The 22,150-nt window shown below is 32.4% G+C and overlaps 1 protein-coding gene across 1 annotated transcript; it reads left to right on the top strand.

The window, feature by feature from the left end:
- The first annotated feature begins 24 nt into the window (after nucleotides 1–24).
- On the top strand, nucleotides 25–20,875 carry LOC149783250 (protein LKAAEAR1-like). The gene is made up of 7 exons (XM_089931465.1): nucleotides 25–110; nucleotides 2,533–2,661; nucleotides 6,646–6,728; nucleotides 8,829–8,900; nucleotides 11,500–11,557; nucleotides 14,135–14,257; nucleotides 15,376–20,875. Exons 1-7 carry the CDS (start codon nucleotides 105–107, stop codon nucleotides 15,436–15,438), a joined length of 534 nt encoding a protein of 177 aa, XP_089787591.1. The 5' UTR covers nucleotides 25–104; the 3' UTR covers nucleotides 15,439–20,875.
- Nucleotides 20,876–22,150: the final 1,275 nt, after the last annotated feature.

Genomic DNA, 22,150 nt, shown 5'->3' with positions numbered 1-22,150 from the left:
AGAACCAGTCCAGTTGCTAGACAACAAATTACAAATGGCGGCGCTGGAATAAATTTACCGTTGCCATTAATTTTCTTGCAGTGAAAGCTCTTTTAAGGGCCAAAATGCCGGTAAGATTTATATACCTATAAATACGTTGACGCAGTCACACTTGACTACAAAGCAATAGGTGGTGCGTGGTCAAAGATAAAATTGACGCAAGTGATAGAACAGTTAGAAGAGTAATGATAGGAAAGGCAGAAATAAGTAAGAGTCCCCTGAGAATCACTAGGTCTTACTTGTAGCTGACTAGTTGATTAGAATGTGATTTTGGAAAGCTCCTGCTTGTGAGATACCAAGTCCAGAGCTTCTGCAATTACTGATGGTAATTTGTTCCAAGTACCTACTGTAAATGGGAAGAAGCTGAACCTGAAACAATTTGTCGATGCTGACTTTAATTGGAACTTTTTCATTTGATTTGCCCTAGTATGGCTATATGCTAGGATCAGGTATTTGTCCACTGATATGTCCACTAGGTTGTTCTCAATCTTGTACAGCATGGTAAGCTGGGCCTTGGCTCACCTGGGTTCAAGTGATTCCAACTGGAGATGGTTCAACATTGCACTGACACTGCTAGTGTTACAATATCTATTTGTGGTGAATCTAGCAGTTTTATTCTGAACCATCTCTTTCTTATGTATTAGGTCTTTATTATATGGATTCCACACAGTTGAGCAGTACTCGAGGCCTGGTCAAACCAGAGTGAAACATGCTGCACTTTTTACTTCTTCATTGTTGACTTTTTAGAAACTGGAAATGGACTGTGAGCAGTCTGACTACTTGTTTACATCAGGAGCTGCCATTTGCATTGAAACATCAATAATCCAGCAGTGTTAAGAGCCACTTGGCAACAGTTAGGTTAGAAATTAAAAATCAATGACTGAAATGACTAAATTTTGTACGTATTTTATAATTTTGGTGCTTTCATTTTTAAAATCGGTGGGAGGGGGCCAAACAATGGAAAGATATGTGAATAATATAGTAAAAGTCATACAGGTCATGTATGCTCATTTACTCATCATAAATTTAACAAATTGTTGTTTTAAAATTTAATGCTAATTTTGTTTAACCAAAGCCTATTCAGTCCTAATTATTGAATGTTTTGTACCTTTACTGTCATGAAGAAACTTCTAGATGAAAATTATCAATTGCTATGGACTTTTACAGTGGTGGTCATGAACTAAACTGGGTCATATCAAATCTAATTGTCACAGTGACTGTAGGGTAGTATGAACTTGTTTATATTTCTTTGTGACATCACAGTGTGCAACAATCAATCCAGATTGTACCGGATCATACCTTTAGTTTGATCTCATCTAAAGATGTTCTGGTACTTTAACATTGATTTTGTCAAATGTACTTCTTGGGGGGTATATAAATAATGACTTTCCAAAGAAATATTGATGATTGAGGATCCAAATAAAGTGAATAATTGCTATTTAAAGCTATATAGAATCAAATTCTAAAAATACATCATCCCCATTACTGAAATAATTGGTGTTAAACTCATACATATGCATGGCCTGCATGACTTTTAGTAATTAGTATTTTCCTGCCCTCCCAACAGCTTGTAAGCCCCACCCCTACTGATTTTAAAAAAGAAAGGCATTAAGGATATAAAAAATGCACAAAGCTGAGTAATTTCATTCTTCAGTATAAAATTTTTAATCTGATTATTACTAGGAGGTCTCTGAAATTGTCATGTTGTTCATGTTTTGATCCAGACATCATTTTCAGAGTAAATCTATCCATTCATTCATCATTCCTTCTATAACAGGGAAAAACTTGCACTGCAAGGATAGGGCTCAGATCTGTCACTTGCCAAATAATTCAACCAGTTCCATGAATCTGAGTTTATGCTGAAGTCTGCTTCTTGATAATGTTTCACCATTTTATACTTTTCACAAACAAACCCCTTTTTTTTGCTAACTATAACAGACCAACAAAGCACGTCATCATTTAAGTGTTGCAAATTGAAAGGTATACTGTCATTCTGCTATCAGATCAGGAACTAATTACATCAAAAATACAAGCTGAGTGCTCAAGTTACTGTTGAGTTATCCTAGTCAGCAGCTTTTCATTTTCTTCACTAAAGCAACATTCTTACAATGGATATACTTTCTATGTTTTATGAAATAGGCAAGTGACAGGATATTTTTATTCAAATATTTTGGTTGATGCCTGGCTGGTGAATATTTGCTGTGCACAAAAGTTGAAATAAAACTATTCTGTTACCCAAGGAAGTCAATTAGTTAAGTGTTGTAAGAATACAATTTATGCTTTTTCCTTAAAATAGTGTTTGCTTTTCAGGTCAGCCTCTATACACTTTAGAATATTTATGTCATTTTAATATGAAAAGTATAATAGCAAATATGTAGTCAATGGCAAGAGTAAACTGACTTAGGACAATTTATTTCAGTTTGGACATTTTAAGAGTAACATGTTTGACAGATATTTTCTTTGACATATTTATTCTCTCTTAAATGCTTACAGGAATCAAATGGTAAAAACATGAATGATGAGGATGATGAAAAGAAGAAGTTCAAGCCAACAAATTGGAAGAAAATTGATCCTCAAACCTTCAAGAAATTAAACCCACTGCAAAAGAGTCGTTATTTGGCTGTAAGTCTTTTAATGCTCACTTTAATATTTTTGTGGCAGTTAAGTTTTTGGCATCAGTTTTATTTCCTAATGTATCTTTAGGGAAGTGTATTGAAAACATAATATGATAGTGCTTTAGAATTATAGGTGACAGAAAGGTAAGATATGATGGAGTTCATCATGTACCGTATATACTCGCTTATAAGATGAGTCCAACTGCAAACTGCACAGACCCAAATTGGCCATCACATAATGCACTGGCAGACCTGGGTCTGTGCAGTTTGCAAGGAGTAATCAGTAGAATAAATAACGTAGACCCTCATCTTTTGGCGCATTATGCTTTGATAGATCAGGATCTATGTTCTGTGCAGTTGCACTCAACTTAATGACTAGTTTATATAGTATTCAAAATTATATTTTTAGAATTCTTGCAGTTTAATAGCTCAGTATATTTTATATGATTCTAAGTGACTGTGAATTTTGTGACTTTTTCATATGCATGAGTTCTAGTGTAAAACTTTTGTAAAGAATGTTAGAGCCATGTCTTTATTTCAGCAATATAGGACCAGGTTTTTCTGTTAGCAGTATTGGGCCTCGTTTTTCTTTCAGTCATCTAGGATCTTGTATTTCTTTCAGGGTCTTGTAAATTGGAATGAAGCTTGATTGGGATTGGTTCTAATTGAACACAGTTTCATGAATGAGATGTTCATAATGTAATTGTATAAATAATGAGCTGGACACCATACTCATGTGCATAATGACCAATAAAGAATTTAACTGAATGAATTGTAAAGAGTTCAACATTAGATCTAAGAAAATAATACTGTTTTTTAATGGAACTAGTCGGAGCATGAAACTTTAGTAAGTAGTCAAATGAGAATCAACTCAAGCATACATTATATATGGTTTTATAACTAGGGATGATCATTGTATATAGCATTTATAAATAAATATGATCTATAAATGGCTTAATAACTAGGGATGATCATCGTATATAGCATTTATAAATAAATATGATTTATATATGACTTTATAACTAGGGATGATCATTGTATATAGCATTTATAAATAAATATGATCTATAAATGGCTTTATAGCTAGGGATGATCATTGTATATAGCATTTATAAATAAATATGATCTATAAATGGCTTTATAACTAGGGATGATCATTGTATATAGCATTTATAAATAAATATGATTTATATATGACTTTAGAACTAGGGATGATCATTGTATATAGCATTTATAAATAAATATGATCTATAAATGGCTTTATAACTAGGGATGATCATTGTATATAGCAGTTATAAATAAATATGATCTATAAATGGCTTTATAACTAGGGATGATCATTGTATATAGCATTTATAAATAAATATGATTTATATATGACTTTATAACTAGGGATGATCATTGTATATAGCATTTATAAATAAATATGATCTATAAATGGCTTTATAACTAGGAATGATCATTGTATATAGCATTTATAAATAAATATGATCTATAAATGGCTTTATAACAAGGGATGATCATTGTACTATTTATAAATAAATATGATTTATATATGGCTTTATAATTAGGTATAATAATGGTATAGCGTTTATAAACAAATGTGATTTTCATATGGATTTATAACCAGGTATAATTATTGTATATAATTTACAAACAAATATGATTTATAAATGGATTTATAGCCAGGGAGGATCATTGTAGAGCATTTATAAACAAATATGATTGACATTTGGATCTTTCATTAAAAAAATATGATCACTGTATGGTTTTTCAATTTAAGTAAGATGGATGTATAATGAAACCTCACAGAATTTCATGACTTCCCATGAAAGAGCATCTTTGCTTGCCAAAGTTCTAATAACCCTATCTACACCTCGGCATATTGAGTAGATATTTCTGTGCTTTGGGTCTGTGAATTTCATTGGATGCGGCAGCAAGCCACCACATCCAATCAAAGTTAAGCTGTTCAAATATGAATGCTGTTCCTATGTAATTGAGACAATGGGAGCACACATTTTAAATGGACTGATAAATAAACACTTTTCCTGTGCCGGCCTGTGTTTGCACAAATACCTTTCAAATAGGCATGTAATGGCTTCCCTCAGGTACGGAGTCATACTTTTGATGTTAAACTTACAAAGTATCCTTTTTAGGTCAATTGCCATCACCGCTTTTGGCAGATGTACAATGCACCAAGCTATTGATTAGTTACGTACAAAGGGAGGCAACCCATGAAATCCAGTAGATGTCACTAGGACACAGTACCGATATAACTGTTCGATCCACCAAGGTGTGGATAGGGTTATCAGAACCTTGGCTAGCAAAGATAACAAAGCAGCTAAAAATAAAATGTCTAAGCAGTGCAGTACATGAGACATGATTAAGTACAAATACAGCGATATATATTATGTATGTATCAGAACTAATGCATATGATTATTGTTATAATAGCCATGTAACTTTGTACATGAGTCTGACAGGAATAATCACACTGGAATATAAGAACTTGAACATTACTCCTCATTTAATGCATGCAACATATAATTAAATTCAACTCATGTGGGCAGCTATAAAAACATATAGCTTTAAAAAGACTACATTCTATCAAATAGCATGGCTTTATATGGCATAGGTGTGACTTTCTATAAAATTTATGATAAATTTCCAAGCATTCATTGACAGAACCAGGTATTCATTTCAGTAGATTTAAAAAAATTGATCAGTAAATTGGCTTCTAAGCCAGTAGATTTTTTTATCAGCTTAAATTGTACATGCTTTAAGAATATGAAAACAAAACAAGTGCATTTTTCACTATAATATGTATTCTCATCATATTATGATAAAACAGGAAGGTTTTAATATGAATGCAATTTGGATTCTGAACGAACATGTTACAATAACTGTATTGTGATATAAAAGTTTGAATTTACTCTATAATTACTCTGGTAATGGTCACATTCATGGTAAGGAACTTGATGTATTTGGGTTTTCGCCAGAGACACTTTGCATGTGCAGCATTGGCTGAACCAAACTCAGTATTTTGAAATAACCATATAAAAAAAACGCACTGTCTGGAAATGCTGTATGCGGCAACGAAACCCAAGTACATTTCATTCATATATATTGCATTGGCATAAAGTACACATGATTCCATGTCACTTGTTTTCAATCAGTAGTATAAGGCCATGCCTTTCATTCTACAATAAGGGACATTGTCTTTCTAGCTGCATTATTAGGCCTTGTGTTTCTTTGAACAGTAAGGGGCATTGACTGTCTATTTTCTTTATTGGACCTTGCATTTCTTTCAACAGTAAGGGACATTGTCTTTCAAGCTGCATTATATGGTCCTGTTTTTATTTTAGCATTATGGAGATTTGACTTTTTTCAGCTATAATCAACACTGTATTTCCTTCAGCAGCATAGTCCCTTGTCTTTTTCCAGCAATTTTGGGCTGGTCTTTCTTTCAACAGTATGGGCTGGTCTTTCTTTCATCAGTATGGGCTGGTCTTTCTTTCATTAGTATGGGCTGGTCTTTCTTTTATCAGTATCGGCTGGCCTTTCTTTCATCAGTATGGGCTGGTCTTTCTTTCATTAGTATGGGCTGGTCTTTCTTTTATCAGTATGGGCTGGCCTTTCTTTCATCAGTATGGGCTGGTCTTTCTTTCATCAGTATGGGCTGGTCTTTCTTTCATCAATATGGGCTGGTCTTTCTTTCGTCAGTATGGGATCTCGTTATCTGCATGGAACCAAAACAAGAAATGAATTATTTAAAGATGGACACAATTCTCATATTCATTGTCACTTTCAAAATGTGAAACATGTTATGTTAGTCAATATAAAGCTAGATCAGACTTTTGCATTTGTAAAAATATTGCTCTGTGTAGTTTTTTGTCTGTTTTCCATTGTCATTATTTCAGGTTGTTCATGAACATGTTTTAAAACAATACTGTAATGACTCATATCATCCTTCTGATATTTTTATTTGGCAGTATGAAGATCCACCCAAAGAAATAACAGAGGCCCAACAGTCTGTACAGAAAAGATTAAGAGAAGAGAGTAAACAATATAAACAGTAATTTTTATTTTTTTCTTCTTCTATGTTAGAAAATTATATTATAGCGAAGAAAATTTTATGCAAACTTTGTTGTAAACATTTCTTTGTCCCTTTGAAAAATGATGTTTATTCAGTATTTGTAAATAATGGTTCAAATTATGTTTTTGCTAAAGAGGCTCACTCAAAAGGACAGTATTTTCTTTATAACGGGCAGAGGAAGAAATTTGAAATCAGTACAACTTTGCATTGTATAAAAAGGACATTATTTTCTTTATAATGGGCAGAGAAAGAAATTTGAAATCAGTAAAGCTTTGCATTATATAAGAAGGGCAATAATTATATATGTTTCAACATAGCAATATTTAGTTACCAAAATTCTAGGATACTTCATAAGGTCTTTATTTAATAAATAAACATGAATGAAAATATGAGGTCATTATCAAGTTTACATGACAGCTATCAACACCTTCAGTTATATCTATACTTCATATTACCTTTATGTCTATCCTTCATATTATGTTTATATCTATACTTCATATTACCTTTATGTCTATACTTCATATTATGTTTATATCTATACTTTATATTACATTTATATCTATACTTCAGATTACCTTCATATCTTTACTCATATTGCCTTGATACTTCATATTACTTTATGTCTCTGCTTTATATTCCCTTTATATCTATACTTCATATTACTTTTACATCTATACTGCATATTGCCTTCATATCTTTACTTATATTGCCTTGATACTTAATATTACTTTTATATCTATACTATATATTCCCTTTATATCTATACTTCATATTACTTTTACATATATAAACATATTGCCTTCATATCTTTACTCATATTGCCTTGATACTCATATTACTTTTTTATCTGTACTTCATATTACTTTTATATCTATTCTTTATATCTATTCTTCATATTACTTTTATATCTGTACTTCATATTACTTTTATATCTATACTTCATATTGCCTTCATATCTTTACTCATATTGCCATGATACTTCATATTACTTTTATGTCTCTATTTTATATTCCCTCTATATCTATACTTCATATTACTTTTACATCTATACTGCATATTGCCTTCATATCTTTACTCATATTGCCTTGATACTTAATATTACTTTTATATCTATACTTTATATTCCCTTTATCTCTATACTTCATATTACTTTTACATATATAAACATATTGCCTTCATATCTTTACTCATATTGCCTTGATACTCATATTACTTTTATATCTGTACTTCATATTACTTTTATATCTGTACTTCATATTACTTTTATATCTGTAGTTCATATTGCTTTTATATCTGTACTTCATATTACTTTTATATCTGTACTTCATATTGCCTTCATATCTTTACTCATACTGCCATGATACTTCATATTACTTTTATGTCTCTACTTTATATTCCCTTTATATCTATACTTCATATTACTTTTACAGCTATATTGCATATTGCCTTCATATCTATACTCATATTGCCTTGATACTCATATTACTTTTATATCTGTACTTCATATTACTTTTACAGCTATATTGCATATTGCCTTCATATCTTTACTCATATTGCCTTGATGCTTAATATTACTTTTATATCGTTCTTTGGGGCCCTGAGTGGTCTAAAGCGCTCTCCATTATGGATCATTGCCATCTCACCTCTGTCTGCATGGGTTCCAGTCTCGGATTTGGCCGATGTGGGTATGTGAGAAAGCTTGCCAGTAGCTTTCTTGGGTCAGTGGTTCTTTCCGGGGTTTTCCTGGGTTCTTCCTCCACCATTAATTCTGGCCGCCATGCATAGCCTATCGTGTGCTGAAAAATGGCGTTAAATCCCACAACAACAACAACAACATATCTATACTTTATACTCCCTTTATATCTATACTTCATATAACCATCATATATATGCTTTATATTACCTTTATATCTATTAGTTATAATGCCTTTTTATCTTTACTCGTGTTTTCTTTATACTACATCTTACCTTTACATCTATACTTCATATTACTTTATATCTATACTTCATATTACTTTATATCTATATATCATACTACCTTTGATTCTTATACAGTATTGTAAAATATTTTTACTACAGAGCCCATGCTCCCCCAACTCAGGAGGAAGTAATGGAAAAGGAAAAACATGAGAAGTTGATTGGTCAGTTGAAGTAAGTACTGTTAAAGCATAAAATATCCTTTATTTTGTTTGTTGTAATAATATATTTTTACTGAGGCTTTTATGATACTGTTATATCCCAGATTAACTCCTAAATGTATGCAAGGTATGTATCAGACCTGGCACCTCTGTAGCTTAGTAAAGTGCACATACCACAAGGATAAAAGATCCAGGTGACGTCTACTATTGCTAATTGTATATCATGCAATCAAGATGAGGACATATGTAAAAAATATATTCAACTTTTAACACCTGTAAAGGTATGACTGAAATAAAGTCCATTCTTTAATTTAATAATAAGCACTCACATTTCCATCACCACTATTTACAATCACATGTATTGAGATTTATAGAAATTTCTGACTAAGGACTTAAACAAAAAAGTTAGCCTTTTTTGTCAATTCAGGCTATATTTATCCCAGTATTGATTGAGGAGGTCCCACACAGTCTTTTATCCTGCGTACAGAGAATTTAATTCAAAGTTTGAAATGCAAGTGGCTTGATAGAGACACACAAGTCTAATATAATCATATAATACCTGGGACAACCTGAAATGCAAATGGCTTGATAGTGACAGACAAGTAAAAAATAATCATATATTACCTAGGACAGCCTGAAATGCAAATGACTTGATAGAGACACACATTTAAATTAACTATACATTTCCTAGAAAAGTCTGAAATGCAAATGGCTTGATAGAGACACAAGTCTAAAATAACCATTTATTATATGCTCATTTGTCTCTCTGTTAACTTTACATTGTCAGAATGATGCAGTATTTTACAACACTGAACACCTTCATATTGACTGCACATGCACAACACCTGTGCCAAAAGATAGTATAGTGTATTTGAAACAACTTTGTAAACAAACCATGTACACTCATATAGTAGACGCATTATGTTTTGGTTGATTTGATTTTTTTATGAATGAACTAAAGAAGCTGTTTCATCCATTTGAAAGTAAAGATGATAAAGTTAACGATGTGTATGAGTTAACTGAGTCAGAAGCGGAACTTTTCAAAGAAGCAAATGAATGAATGTGACAATCACAATGTCAACAACAAACGTGGGAGACACAGCAATTGAAAATACAGTTCTGATCATTGAAGCAGTTATTTAGGAGAATATTCATATCTTTTCACAAATAGAATGGTTAAGACTCTGATGAGTGCTCTCTAGGGTCTAAAATAATATAGCATAGAAAAGCATATTGAGGCCAGGAGCTATCACGTATCTATCAGAATCATTTCATTTTAAAAGTCTGACAAAATTTGGGAACAAAATGCAGCTGAAGGTTTTGGCAGGAAACTAAGAACCTCATAGCCAATAATCCAAGGCAACAACAAAGTATTTTTTCCACTGGGTAAATGGAGTGTCACACAACATCCGTTTTTCTATTTTCCACATGTAACTATTTTGATACAATGTTAGGCTAGTGATAAAGGACAATATGATACAGGTCATAGCTGGAGTCCCTCCAACAGAGAGATGCAAGTGACAGGGCATAAACATGATTTCTTCCGCTGGTAATAATAATGGCAATAAATATAGTTACATTTATACATCTTGAATTTCCTCAAATTGTACTTTTTTAGTTAGTGCTTCAAATCTGACCGACATGTCCTGCAAAACCTGATACACACAGAAGCTCTACTGGAATCTCAAGTAGCCTACATTTCCAACCAAAATCCATTCACCTTACTGCCCTGAATTGACCCAGTAATCAATCCCCTCATAATCAGAAAAGCAGGATTTAGTCGGATCATCATATAAACAAAATCCATGTGCATTTATTCACAACATGACTCTAATATTGAATTTGAAGTAGACCAAAACAACAGTTCTTTTTTAAACGATGTAGAGCACATAACTATATTAAATGGTCGCTGGTTAAAGCTACGTGCATATTAATACTGTTATTGTGTATTGATGAATCTAGGGTTGTGGATTTATGTTTGGAATAAAGCATAAATTAAATTACATTTTGTCTTTTAATGTATTTAATATTAAGCCTTAGGTAGTTAAACAAAATGAGCATATAATTAAAACGTTACTGCATTTGTAGGGGAAAATATGAACTCATTTTTTTCTGGCAAATACTGCACTCCACACGGTATTTTTCAGAAAAACTCATTCATATTTTCCCATACAAATGCAGTAACTTATAAATATTACTTGGGACAGTCTGAAATGCAAATGTCTTGATATGGACACACAAGTCTAAAGTAAACATATATTACCTGGGTCATTCTGAAATTTAAATGGCTTGATAGGGACAGATGAGTATAAGATTGCTATATATTGCCTAGGACAGCCTCAAATGCAAAATGGCTTTTGATAGGGGCGCATGAATCTCAAATGAACATGTATGACCTTTGACGACCTTCTTCAGATTTTTTAAACATTCCAGGAGATTTTACACAATACACATATAAAATAGTAAGAAATTATTGATTAGCTTTTGGGATATTTTCATGTTTTGTTACATTGTTGACCAAAAATTGTAAACTAAGTATCAACTATATTTCCAGCCAATCTCATAAAGTGTCACATCTATCTGACATTAACCTTTATTCTGTGTATTTGCAGGGCAGCAGAGGCCAGGAATCGTTTACGTATCATGAGGCTTAGATATCAAGCCAACAGGGTGAGTTCAAGGACAGAAAATGACTTTGATTACTCGTTCATAGTACACACAAATGATTCAGACCATCATTTTAAATAGTATGATGCAGTTCACTTTTGCAGAGTTTCAGTCTTATAAAATATACTGGTAATGGTGTTATATAACACAGTGTGTTTATAACACAAAGTGATTGCTACAGTCTACTTGTAAAACCAGTACAATGATTCACTGATAATTTCTTTTCTAACTTAAAGTCTGTTAGGTCTGTAAATCATACGATTTTTATGTGATTCATATTTTACTACAGAAGGACTAGCTTCAGCCAGCTGAGATTGTTTACTAATGCTGTGTGTTATTCTTGGATTTAAAACATTTTGTGAACATTTGCATTGATTAATGCTGTGTAAACTATCCATCTTTTTATGGGAAACTAAAAGCATTTTTGGTATAAAACAATATTGTTTAGCTCTTAGAATACCTCCAACATACAGTATCAGTAAATATATCAGCATATTGCGAATTTGATGTATATATTGAAATTTCTTCACATACTTTATGATATATAGGTCCTAGTTATGAAAATTTAACTTTGTGGAACTGGAATAAATTAATTGAGGAATACAGAATTGTGAAAATGTGGCATTTCAATTGGGTTAAAAAAAAAAAAAAAGAGGAATTTTCAGCATTATGAAACATTCTCTATATACCATACTAACTCTTGCCTGGCCCCCAAACTTCAAATAGAGTACACAGGTACAAACTGGTATGTCACCAAACTTTGACAAGAGTACACAGGTACAAACTGGTATGTCACCAAACTTTGACAAGAGTACACAGGTACAAACTGGTATGCCACTAAACTTCAACAAGAGTACACGGGTACAAACTGGTGTGTCACCAAACTTCAACAAGAGTACACAGGTACAAACTGGTATATCACCAAACTTCAACAAGAGTAAACAGGTACAAACTGGTATGTCACCAAACTTTGACAAGAGTAAACAGGTACAAACTGGTATGTCACCAAACTTTGACAAGAGTACACAGGTACAAACTGGTATATCACCAAACTTCAACAAGAGTACACAGGTACAAACTGGTATGTCACCAAACTTTGAGAACAGTTCACTGGTACAGACTGGTATGTCACCAAACTTGGACAACAGTGCTCAGGTATGAACTGGTATGACATCAGGGTCAACTCTGATTCTGAGACTGATTTGGTGATCTCAAGTCTTAGTCTCTATGACAGTCGAAACAAGTTTGTTATTTAGTCGCTATGACAGCCAAGACAAGTTTGGTATTTAGTCACTATGACAGTCAAAAACTAGTTTGGTGCTTAGTCTCTATGATAGCCAAGAAAGGATTGGTACTTAATCTCTATGACAGCCAAAGACAAGTTTGGTACTTAGTCTCTATGACAGCCAAAGATAAGTTTGGTACTTAGTCTCTATGACAGCCAAGATAAATTTATTACTTAGTTCCTATGACAGCCAAGACAAGTTTGGTACTTAGTTGCTATGACAGCTAAGACAAGTTTGGTACTTAGTCTCTACATTGACATTCAAGACAAGTTTGGTACTTAGTCTCTATGACAGCCAAGATAAATTTATTACTTAGTTGCTATGACAGCAAGACAAGTTTGATACTTTGTCTCTTTGACAGCGAAGTCAAGTTTGATTCGTAGTTTCTATGACATCCAAGACAAGTTTGGTACTTAGTCTCTATGACAGTCAAAGACAAGTTTGGTACTTAGTCTTTATGACAGCCAAGACAAGTTTGGTACGTAGTCTTTATGACAGCCAAGACAAGTTTGGTACTTAGTTGCTATGACAGACAAGACAAGTTTGGTACTTAGTTGCTATAGTGGGTAAGAAAAATATGGTGTATGTAACAAAGAGTAATATTAACCAGCATGATCAGAATAAGAATTTACTGACAACAGTAAAATGCCCCAGTACAAAAACCAGAGACTTGAGAAAATGAAAGCATAGGATAATAAACTAAATATTAGGATGTCGTTTTTATTCTTCTGTTTTCTTTCCTTATTTACTTATGTAATTGTTTGCAGATACGACCTTGAATATCTATTATCTCTATTAATACAAAAAAGGAATTTTTTTGTCTGAAGTGAATTCATTATTGTAGTCTTTCTTTTGCTTCAGAATTATGTTTAACTTGCCAATAAATGCAACCTTGTCCCAAGTTTAGATCTCATCCCTTTTGCATTAGATCTCCAGAAGCTGCTCAAACATGTAGAATATATTTTATGATTCAGACATGATTTCACAGCATGATGTGCTATTTTATAATATTTCCTAATAAGATGTTGGCTCTGTTTCAGGCACCTACTCTTAAATTAACATTATATTAATAATAAATGCATTTGCTTATGATTTGATGACACCATGCACAAATTCAAATTTACATGCTTTTTGAAAAGAAGAAAAATCAATCACAAACAAAATTAGGCAGGATTTCTCTTTATGATATCTTCCATTACCTTTTGGAGTAAGGAATACAAAAATAATCAATTACATGTATCAGTGTTGTATTGATATGTGCTCATCTAAAAACAGTTTTTTTCTTGTTTTCTAGGCCCAGGAAATAGGCCATTTGATCTCCTGTCAGCCAACTGCACTAAAATCTGTGCGATTGCAGGCTTTGGTTCCAGCATATATAAACATCAAAGACAAAGGCGATACTTTAGATAAACTAGATGTGAGTACTAGTATATATATATTGCATCTGTTTTAGGGCATGATTCACTTAATCTTTTTCCATGGGAAACAGTGGTAGGGGTGGGGTTAATTTAAAATAATATAAATCCATTCTACTTACACTTCATTCAAGTAACACAATTTAGTCTTTCATTCTTCATATTATTTTGCAATCATTACATTTTTCTGTGTATATTGCCCACTTGTTTCATGCAGCCAGCAACATCTAATAATAACAATGTATTTTTTTGTTCCGTTGGCTCAGTGGAATAGTGAATAGTGCTTCTGATTAACTGAATTAATAAAATTCCGTGAAACTATTTTCTTTTATTCTTGAAATGACTACGGTTCAAGTCAGACTTGGTAATTGCTTTCACTTTACTATATCTGCTAGTATAGCTTAGTGCTTCATGAGCCATACATTATATTGGATATTTCAATGCATAAAGAGTGACTTTCATTATTATACCATAATAAGAGGACATTTATCTTTTTCTTGAGCTTTACATCTTTCTCAAATATAAGAAATTTATTGGGTTGAGTTAAGTTTAAGTGGGTATTCATTATTATAATTTAATATATGTGCTTTGTGAAATAAAGAAAGACAAACTGTGAGTAAAGTTGCATTTATTACAAAATTGTCATGATACCAAGTCATTGTATTGGTGCAGGGTTCATGAAATTTTGCTTGTGAACTTAATCGTAGTCTATCAGTTTTAGTATTTGTCATTCATATGCATGTCTAAATATACATTTCTCACCAATATATATAGCCATGGTATTAAAATACACATGTCATGCCTGGAGAATGCAAGTCTAAATATACATTTCTCACTAATATCTATAGCCATGGTATTAAAATACGATTCACTGAAAATGGCAAATAGAATGGGTTTGATTAATGTCAACCTGAATGGTATCTCATTGTGGTTTGAAATTAGTGGTCTAGGCTTCCAATGAAATCCATGATAATTTGTATCCCATGATTTGTAGTATTTGTCTTTGAGTCAACCCAGGTATATAAAACACAAATCTACAAAGAATGCACTGAAATCAATGCTTAGATAGCCAGAGTGTGTTTACCATATAACACTCTAACATGTTTTGTTTACTTTACAGAGAGAACGAGTTGAAGAACTTCTTGAAGATGCCCAAGGTCTTCTTACCAACAGGATAAATTGATTACCTTTATGACAGAAACCAGTCGATTTTTCTCTACAGTTCACTAGTCATCACATGGCATCGATTAGGGACCATTATGTCAATTAGGTTCTAATTTGTTGTATGCATTATACACATTGTTCCTGCCACCAGTCCCTTGTACACATTGTTATATAATGGTCCAGCTAATATAGACATATTACAGTAATGAGACCCAACAAATACCGCCTGTTACAAGGTTACATACACATGGTTGTTTGATCTTGTATAAGAATAATATAATGAATAGAGCATGGATTCAGATGTATGCATATTTAGTTGTGGACTAAAAGATCCATATATTCGGCCAAGGAGTCAACGTTTGATTCAGACTTTTTCTCCATGCTTGTCCCTGATTATTTCTAGTGATGACAAGAATGCATGATTTCCTGTTGCATGCACAAGGGGATGATTCTAGAACAGAAACACATTGTGCTGGCTGTGAGTTAATGATTATGTTTTGGCCAACAATGTGCAAGTTTGGCTTCCAGTTTTCTCCTACTCTTTTTTATTAATGACTTTTGAGTGATTTTTTTTTACAACACTGGTCTTTGATCCATTTCCTTTTCAATAAAGTAATATCTGGGATGCAGTTGTTATTGCCTTATAAATGAAATGCCTCTGATTTATGTACATTATAGATTCTTTGAAGGGCTGAAAATCATTAGTTCTGGTTTTTTCATGCATTGGTGGGTTGGGATTGGTATGACTCTAATGATTAAATCACAGAAAGATCAGTTTTATTGGCTTTCTTTCTACAACCTCTAAAATGTTTGAAAATATATAAAATGTAAATTTTAAGCATCATTGAACTGTTTAGTTATGTTATCATAGGCAAGACTTAATAGTTAGAAATAATCTCTTTGTTGATATGTATTATTCTGTTTATTGTTACATTATGAAGGACAGTATAATACCTATTTTGTTCTGTCATTGCCAAGAATAAAAAAAAATGTTTAGTTGGTTCCATGCCAAGAAAATTGATACATATTCTTACATTGATTGCATATATAGGTGAGAAAACTTGATATATTTTACAAGAATCATATGCTATATGTGTTGTATGTGGGCCCCTCTCAAGCGCCTAGCTTTGTTAGCTAGTAACCTTCAAGGAGCCCATCTCACCATTTTGGCCTAAATTTTATAAAGGATTTTATGTGTTTGTGTGTCCCCCTAAGATCTTTGGTATGTGTCTCTGGTACAATAACAGTAATGATATGCAAGATACATTGTCACACAGGTGATGTTTAGTTTTTGCAAACTACTTTTAACCGTTATATGGTTTCATGAATTTAATAGTAGGTTTCCAGCATAATCTATGTATACTATCATTTTTACAATATCACTTTTACATTTTATTACATGTGTTCAGTCATAATGAACTAGATCAAGGTGACAATTTTGTGTAGAGTTTAATGCATTTACATATGGTTAAACATTGTTGAAAATAGCATTGTACAGTTTTAAACTTTTGACCTATATTTATAGCCTTTTTCTTTCATTAGGGGAATTAACTTCTTGGATAATAATTGAGTTATGTCCCATGTCATCCATATGTTAAGGCACATGCACACTTTCACAATTGGTGAAAGGGGCCATGAGTGGCCGAGTGGTCTAAAGCGCTCACCATTACAGATTACTGCCATCTCACCTCTGTTTGCGTTGGTTTGAGTCTCGGGTTTGGCCAGTGTGGATATATGAGAAAACTTGCCAGTAGCTTGTCATGGGTTGGTGGTTCTTTCATGGGGTTTCCCAGGTTCTTCCTCCACCATTTATACTGGCTGCCATGTATAGCCTATCTTGTGCTGAAAAATGGCGTTAAACCCTACAGCAACAACGACATAATCACAGTTGGTGATAAGTTTCTGTTTTAAGTACATGGAATTTATATCATTGGTTTGCATATATGACATGTTTTAAAAGAAAGAGTAAACTGCAACTTTTACTTGACAAAATGTTTATGCCAACTGAAAATAGACATATTTAATAATGTACCCTTGAATCTGGAAACTTGTGATATGCTACTGATTTATCCCAATCTAGGGGAACTTCAGTAAAAATACTCAGCCAGACAATCACTATTCATTATGTCCCTTTGGCATTTTTTTGTAACTTTCAGTGTTCCAACAATAGAGCTTTCTATTTGCAAAATCTGATACACTTTACTACATCTGAGATAAATGATACAGTTTACTTAACTGATGTGTCAGTGGTGGAGAATAGTCATGGAATCGGCAAGGCTATTGCCACAACAATATGAAAAATGTCTGAAAATTTAAATTTTTTGCATGAAAAACCTATATTTGTATGATAGTAATTAATCAATCACCTAACACATTATTTTAGAAAAATTTAGGACATGAATTATGTTCTGAATGATTACAATTAATTTGAAAGTAAGGTGTAAATTTTAAAATTGTACTGAAGTGAATAAATGGAGCGAAATGTTCACGCTAAATTTTGTTAAAGTAAGGAGGCAGTGCGAATCATTTTTAAATCACTTCATGATGATTATATATCTTTGAAATTATTCCCATATTTTATTAATCTGCAACTGGAGAACTACCGGTACAAATAAGTTTACAGAATTTTTTACTTGTAAAAGCAAGAAATGTTCTTGATTTCTGTTTATCACCATGTGATCGTCTATAAAATAATGATATTGACCTAATTTCTGTCATTTGGTAAGTACCATGTATTCTCACTTCTAAGTCAGGTGTGACTGCAGTATGTACTGACCCAGATCTGCCATCACATAGTGCATTTTCAGAGCTTGGTCTATGCAGTTTGTTATCAGTAATGAATTGAAATTTTTAGGATAGTCCCGGATCTGCTGGTGTATTATTTGATGGTAGGTAGATCGAAGCCTGTGTTATTTGCAGTTGAACTTGACTTATATGCAAGTACAGACAGCATCAGTCATCTTTTGGTGCCTGCAGACGTAAAGTCAAACTAGCTATAAAGATGACTTCTGTTAAATAGTTACTTGTCAAAATAGTTACCTGTCATTTTTTAGGACCTCAGATAAGTTCCAAGTGGAGACAACTGTTTAAAGAGCAGCTGCCTTTTATTATGGGCTCTTTTTTCTTTACTATTGTTCAGTACCAGTTATTACTGGTTTCATAATTGTCAACAAATTACTGGGTCTCGTTTAGGATTTTGTCCTCAAAATGTTAATATTGTTATTAACTGTCAGTGATACTATATATGTTTACAGTTATTGCTGTGGATATTTTGTAAAAATTGTTGTTATAACACATATTGCCATCCATATGCCACAGAATAAGATTTTTTTCTTCTAAATCTTAAAATTTTTCATTGTTATTAAAATTTATCAATAAAATGATAAATAGTAACAGAAACATCAGATCCATGAAATAATGTTGATAGTGATAGTAAGTTAGTAGTATAGACTTTTATCAGATGACTACTTTAATTTTACAAACCCATTTTGTTATCACACAGACATGATAATAAGCTATATAATTATAATTAATATTTATAAAATTTTTTTTTATAATTTTTAAGTTATATTAAAATCTATTAATAAAATGATAGAAAAGGGAAATCCATGAAATAGTTTTGGCAATTATTGTAAGTTAGTAGAATGAAGAGTATGGACTTTTATGACATGACTACTTTAAGTTAATAAACTCTTCTTATTACACATTATTTTGTAATAATGCATTCTGACGTCATGACATTATAATGTATGAGGCACCCAAATGTACCTCAGAATTATTTTGCTACAATATTTTATTACATAGCTACTGTGTTATTTATGTTATTATACCCATATCAGAATTTTTATATGGTAACATGTAATAACACATAAAGTTTTAGCAAATAATGTCATAACATCATTCAAAAGAAAGACAAAACAACCAAGTTATTCAAATGTATTGCAAAGCATTTCACTATATGAAGATACACTTTGGTAAAATAAAATTAGTATTTTTCATCATGTGATAAAACGAACATAAAATTTTTGCTCATTTAAAATGAAATTAATGAAATTTATCAAATGGCAAGCAACAGATTGAAGTTAGTAGATGAATTTAATAAATTTAATTTGAAAAAAGTACCCTTTAGGGTTTTCTTTAAAGAACTATGATTATTTTTGTCATGACATATATAAACTAATCAACTTTGTTCCTATTTTTATAAAGATGTTTTATTTTATAAAATTTGTTGAAATGTAAAATTTTTGGGATAAGAAGGCTGTTTGAGTAGTTTCACAAATTTCATAAAAGATGAGTAATATCATGTATGCTTCATATGTTATATACATATTGGTGATTGGGGAAAAACTGATATGGAAGTTAAATAACGGAAATGTACATTATCCCATGGTTAGGATAGTAACGAGAATCTTACCCATACAATTTCACATTTTGGGCAAATATTCATGAAAGATAGCATTGTATTATTTTATGCCTGCCTTACCTTTTGACATTTTGTTTGTGCTAACCCTGCTTCCCCCTGCCCAATTTCCATAGCTAGTGATAGAAAAAAATGATGTTACCACTAGATATAGTTCATTTCATATCTTAGAAACAGTATTAACATAGATGTTTTTGGTAGAAGAATAGAATATTGTGTTTTTTCTCATACCCTTACATCGCATAAAACTGTTTATATGTCATTTTTTTAATTCATTTTTGATCTACTTTATTCTTAAAATCATGTTATTTTCCTGTGTATAACATGTGTCTAACTGCAAACAGTGTGGACCCAGATTTTGTACCACCATTTCCAACTGCAAGCAGTGTAGACCCAGATCTATTATCACTATTTCCAACTGGAGTATGTACTCAGATCTGGTAACAGATCAGGATGAATAGATTAGAGTCTGTGGTGTTTGTTCCTTTTATGGTTTAAAGTAACCAACTTATACCCAGGCCTTGAGCCGAAGTTTGAGCTTGTTTTAATGAGTCAGAAAAATAATGTTTTTTCGAGAAAGCTCGATTTTCATTGGCTGATAGTACAAGCTCAATCTCAGGCTCCCGTTCAGAGTTTTATGACCTCCATGTCAGATCTAATTATACATTATACAATGAAAGATCTGGTCCTTTCTTTACAGTTGGATAGGCATTATATACAGGTAATCACAGTGCAGTATTCCCTCAATACAAGGTACCTCAGTGTAAGGTGTCCCTTTTATATGGCATGGTTGTTATTTGATAGTAATATCTGTCACAACCTGTAATATATGGCTCCCATAACAGTGATATAATGAGGGAGTACTGTACATTTTCTGATTGGGCTTGTGCAACTGCAGGCCATGGTGCATATAGTTTTGTAAATAAACATCTTGGTAAAAGCACTGCACAAATGAATATTGGGAAAGTAGTTCTCATGATGCACTTGGACATTTGAGATATAGCATTTTTGTGAAGTAATAAATATAAAAATATAATTTTATTGTTTGACTCTTGATTTTCAAATACCCATAAACTAATTAACTTTTAAATTTTTATCATTTGAAGATAACATTCAATAAAAAGTGTATATATGGATGCTAATAACCATTTTCAGCCATCATTCCCAATTTTTCTCTATCCATTCTTTCTAGCTCTTTGTCGTGTGATGATTAATCAGAATAATTACAGATTAGTATAAAAAAAGTGACCAAGTGTTTGAGTATGATAGTAACTGATTATTAACAACTAAATTTTCGTCTTTGGAACATTTTGTTTTTAGCTCTGCTGGTCATCGATCAGAAGAGCTTATGGGATGACCTTTTTTTGTCATCGTTCAATCTGTTAGTGCACAGATGTTATTACAATTCCTCAAAAACTACTTGGAGGTTGCCATGAGACATTACATTCCTCAAAAACTACTTTGTGGTTGCCGTGAGACATTACACACATATTCAGCCCAAGGGTTAGTTATTCCTAACTGATAATGGTGCTGTTTAGATATCCAATATGGTCACCACTGGATTATCACTACTTGTCCTGAATGGATGTTCATATCAGTATGGGGTATAACTTTGTATCATATCAGTATGGGTATGACTTTGTATAATATAAATATGGGGTATGACTTTGTATAATATCAATATGGGGTATGACTTTGTATCATATCAGTGTGGGGTATGACTTTGTATAATATCAATATGGGGTATGACTTTGTATCATATCAGTATGGGTTATAACTTTGTATAATATCAATATGGGGTATGACTTTGTATCATATCTAGAGGTCCTAAATGAAATCTAATTGGAGGTTCCAATGAAAAGTTTGCATACATTCATCCAAGATCTGATTGGTCCTAACTAAAAATGGTGCTGCTCAGATTTTACTATACCTGCCACATCAGCTATGTTGAAAAAAATTGTTATTGCTACTTCCCCTGAATGGATAGTCATATCAATATGGATACTTCCCCTGAATGGATAGTCAAAGCAATATGGATACTTCCCCTGAATGGATAGTCATAGCAATATGGATACTTCCCCTGAATGGATAGTCATATCAGTATGGATACTTCCCCTGAATGGATAGTCATATCAATATGGATACTTCCCCTGAATGGATAGTTATATCAATATGGATACTTCCCCTGAATGGATAGTCATAGCAATATGGATACTTCCCCTGAATGGATAGTCATAGCAATATGGATACTTCCCCTGAATGGATAGTCATAGCAATATGGATACTTCCCCTGAATGGATAGTCATGTCAA

This window comes from Sinohyriopsis cumingii, chromosome 14 (genome assembly GCF_028554795.1).
Source record: "Sinohyriopsis cumingii isolate HCF-2022 chromosome 14, ASM2855479v2, whole genome shotgun sequence".
In the NCBI taxonomy this organism is placed as follows: domain Eukaryota; kingdom Metazoa; phylum Mollusca; class Bivalvia; order Unionida; family Unionidae; genus Sinohyriopsis; species Sinohyriopsis cumingii.
The sequence above is the reverse complement of the archived record's forward strand: the minus strand, read 5'-3'. Positions and strand labels throughout refer to the sequence as shown.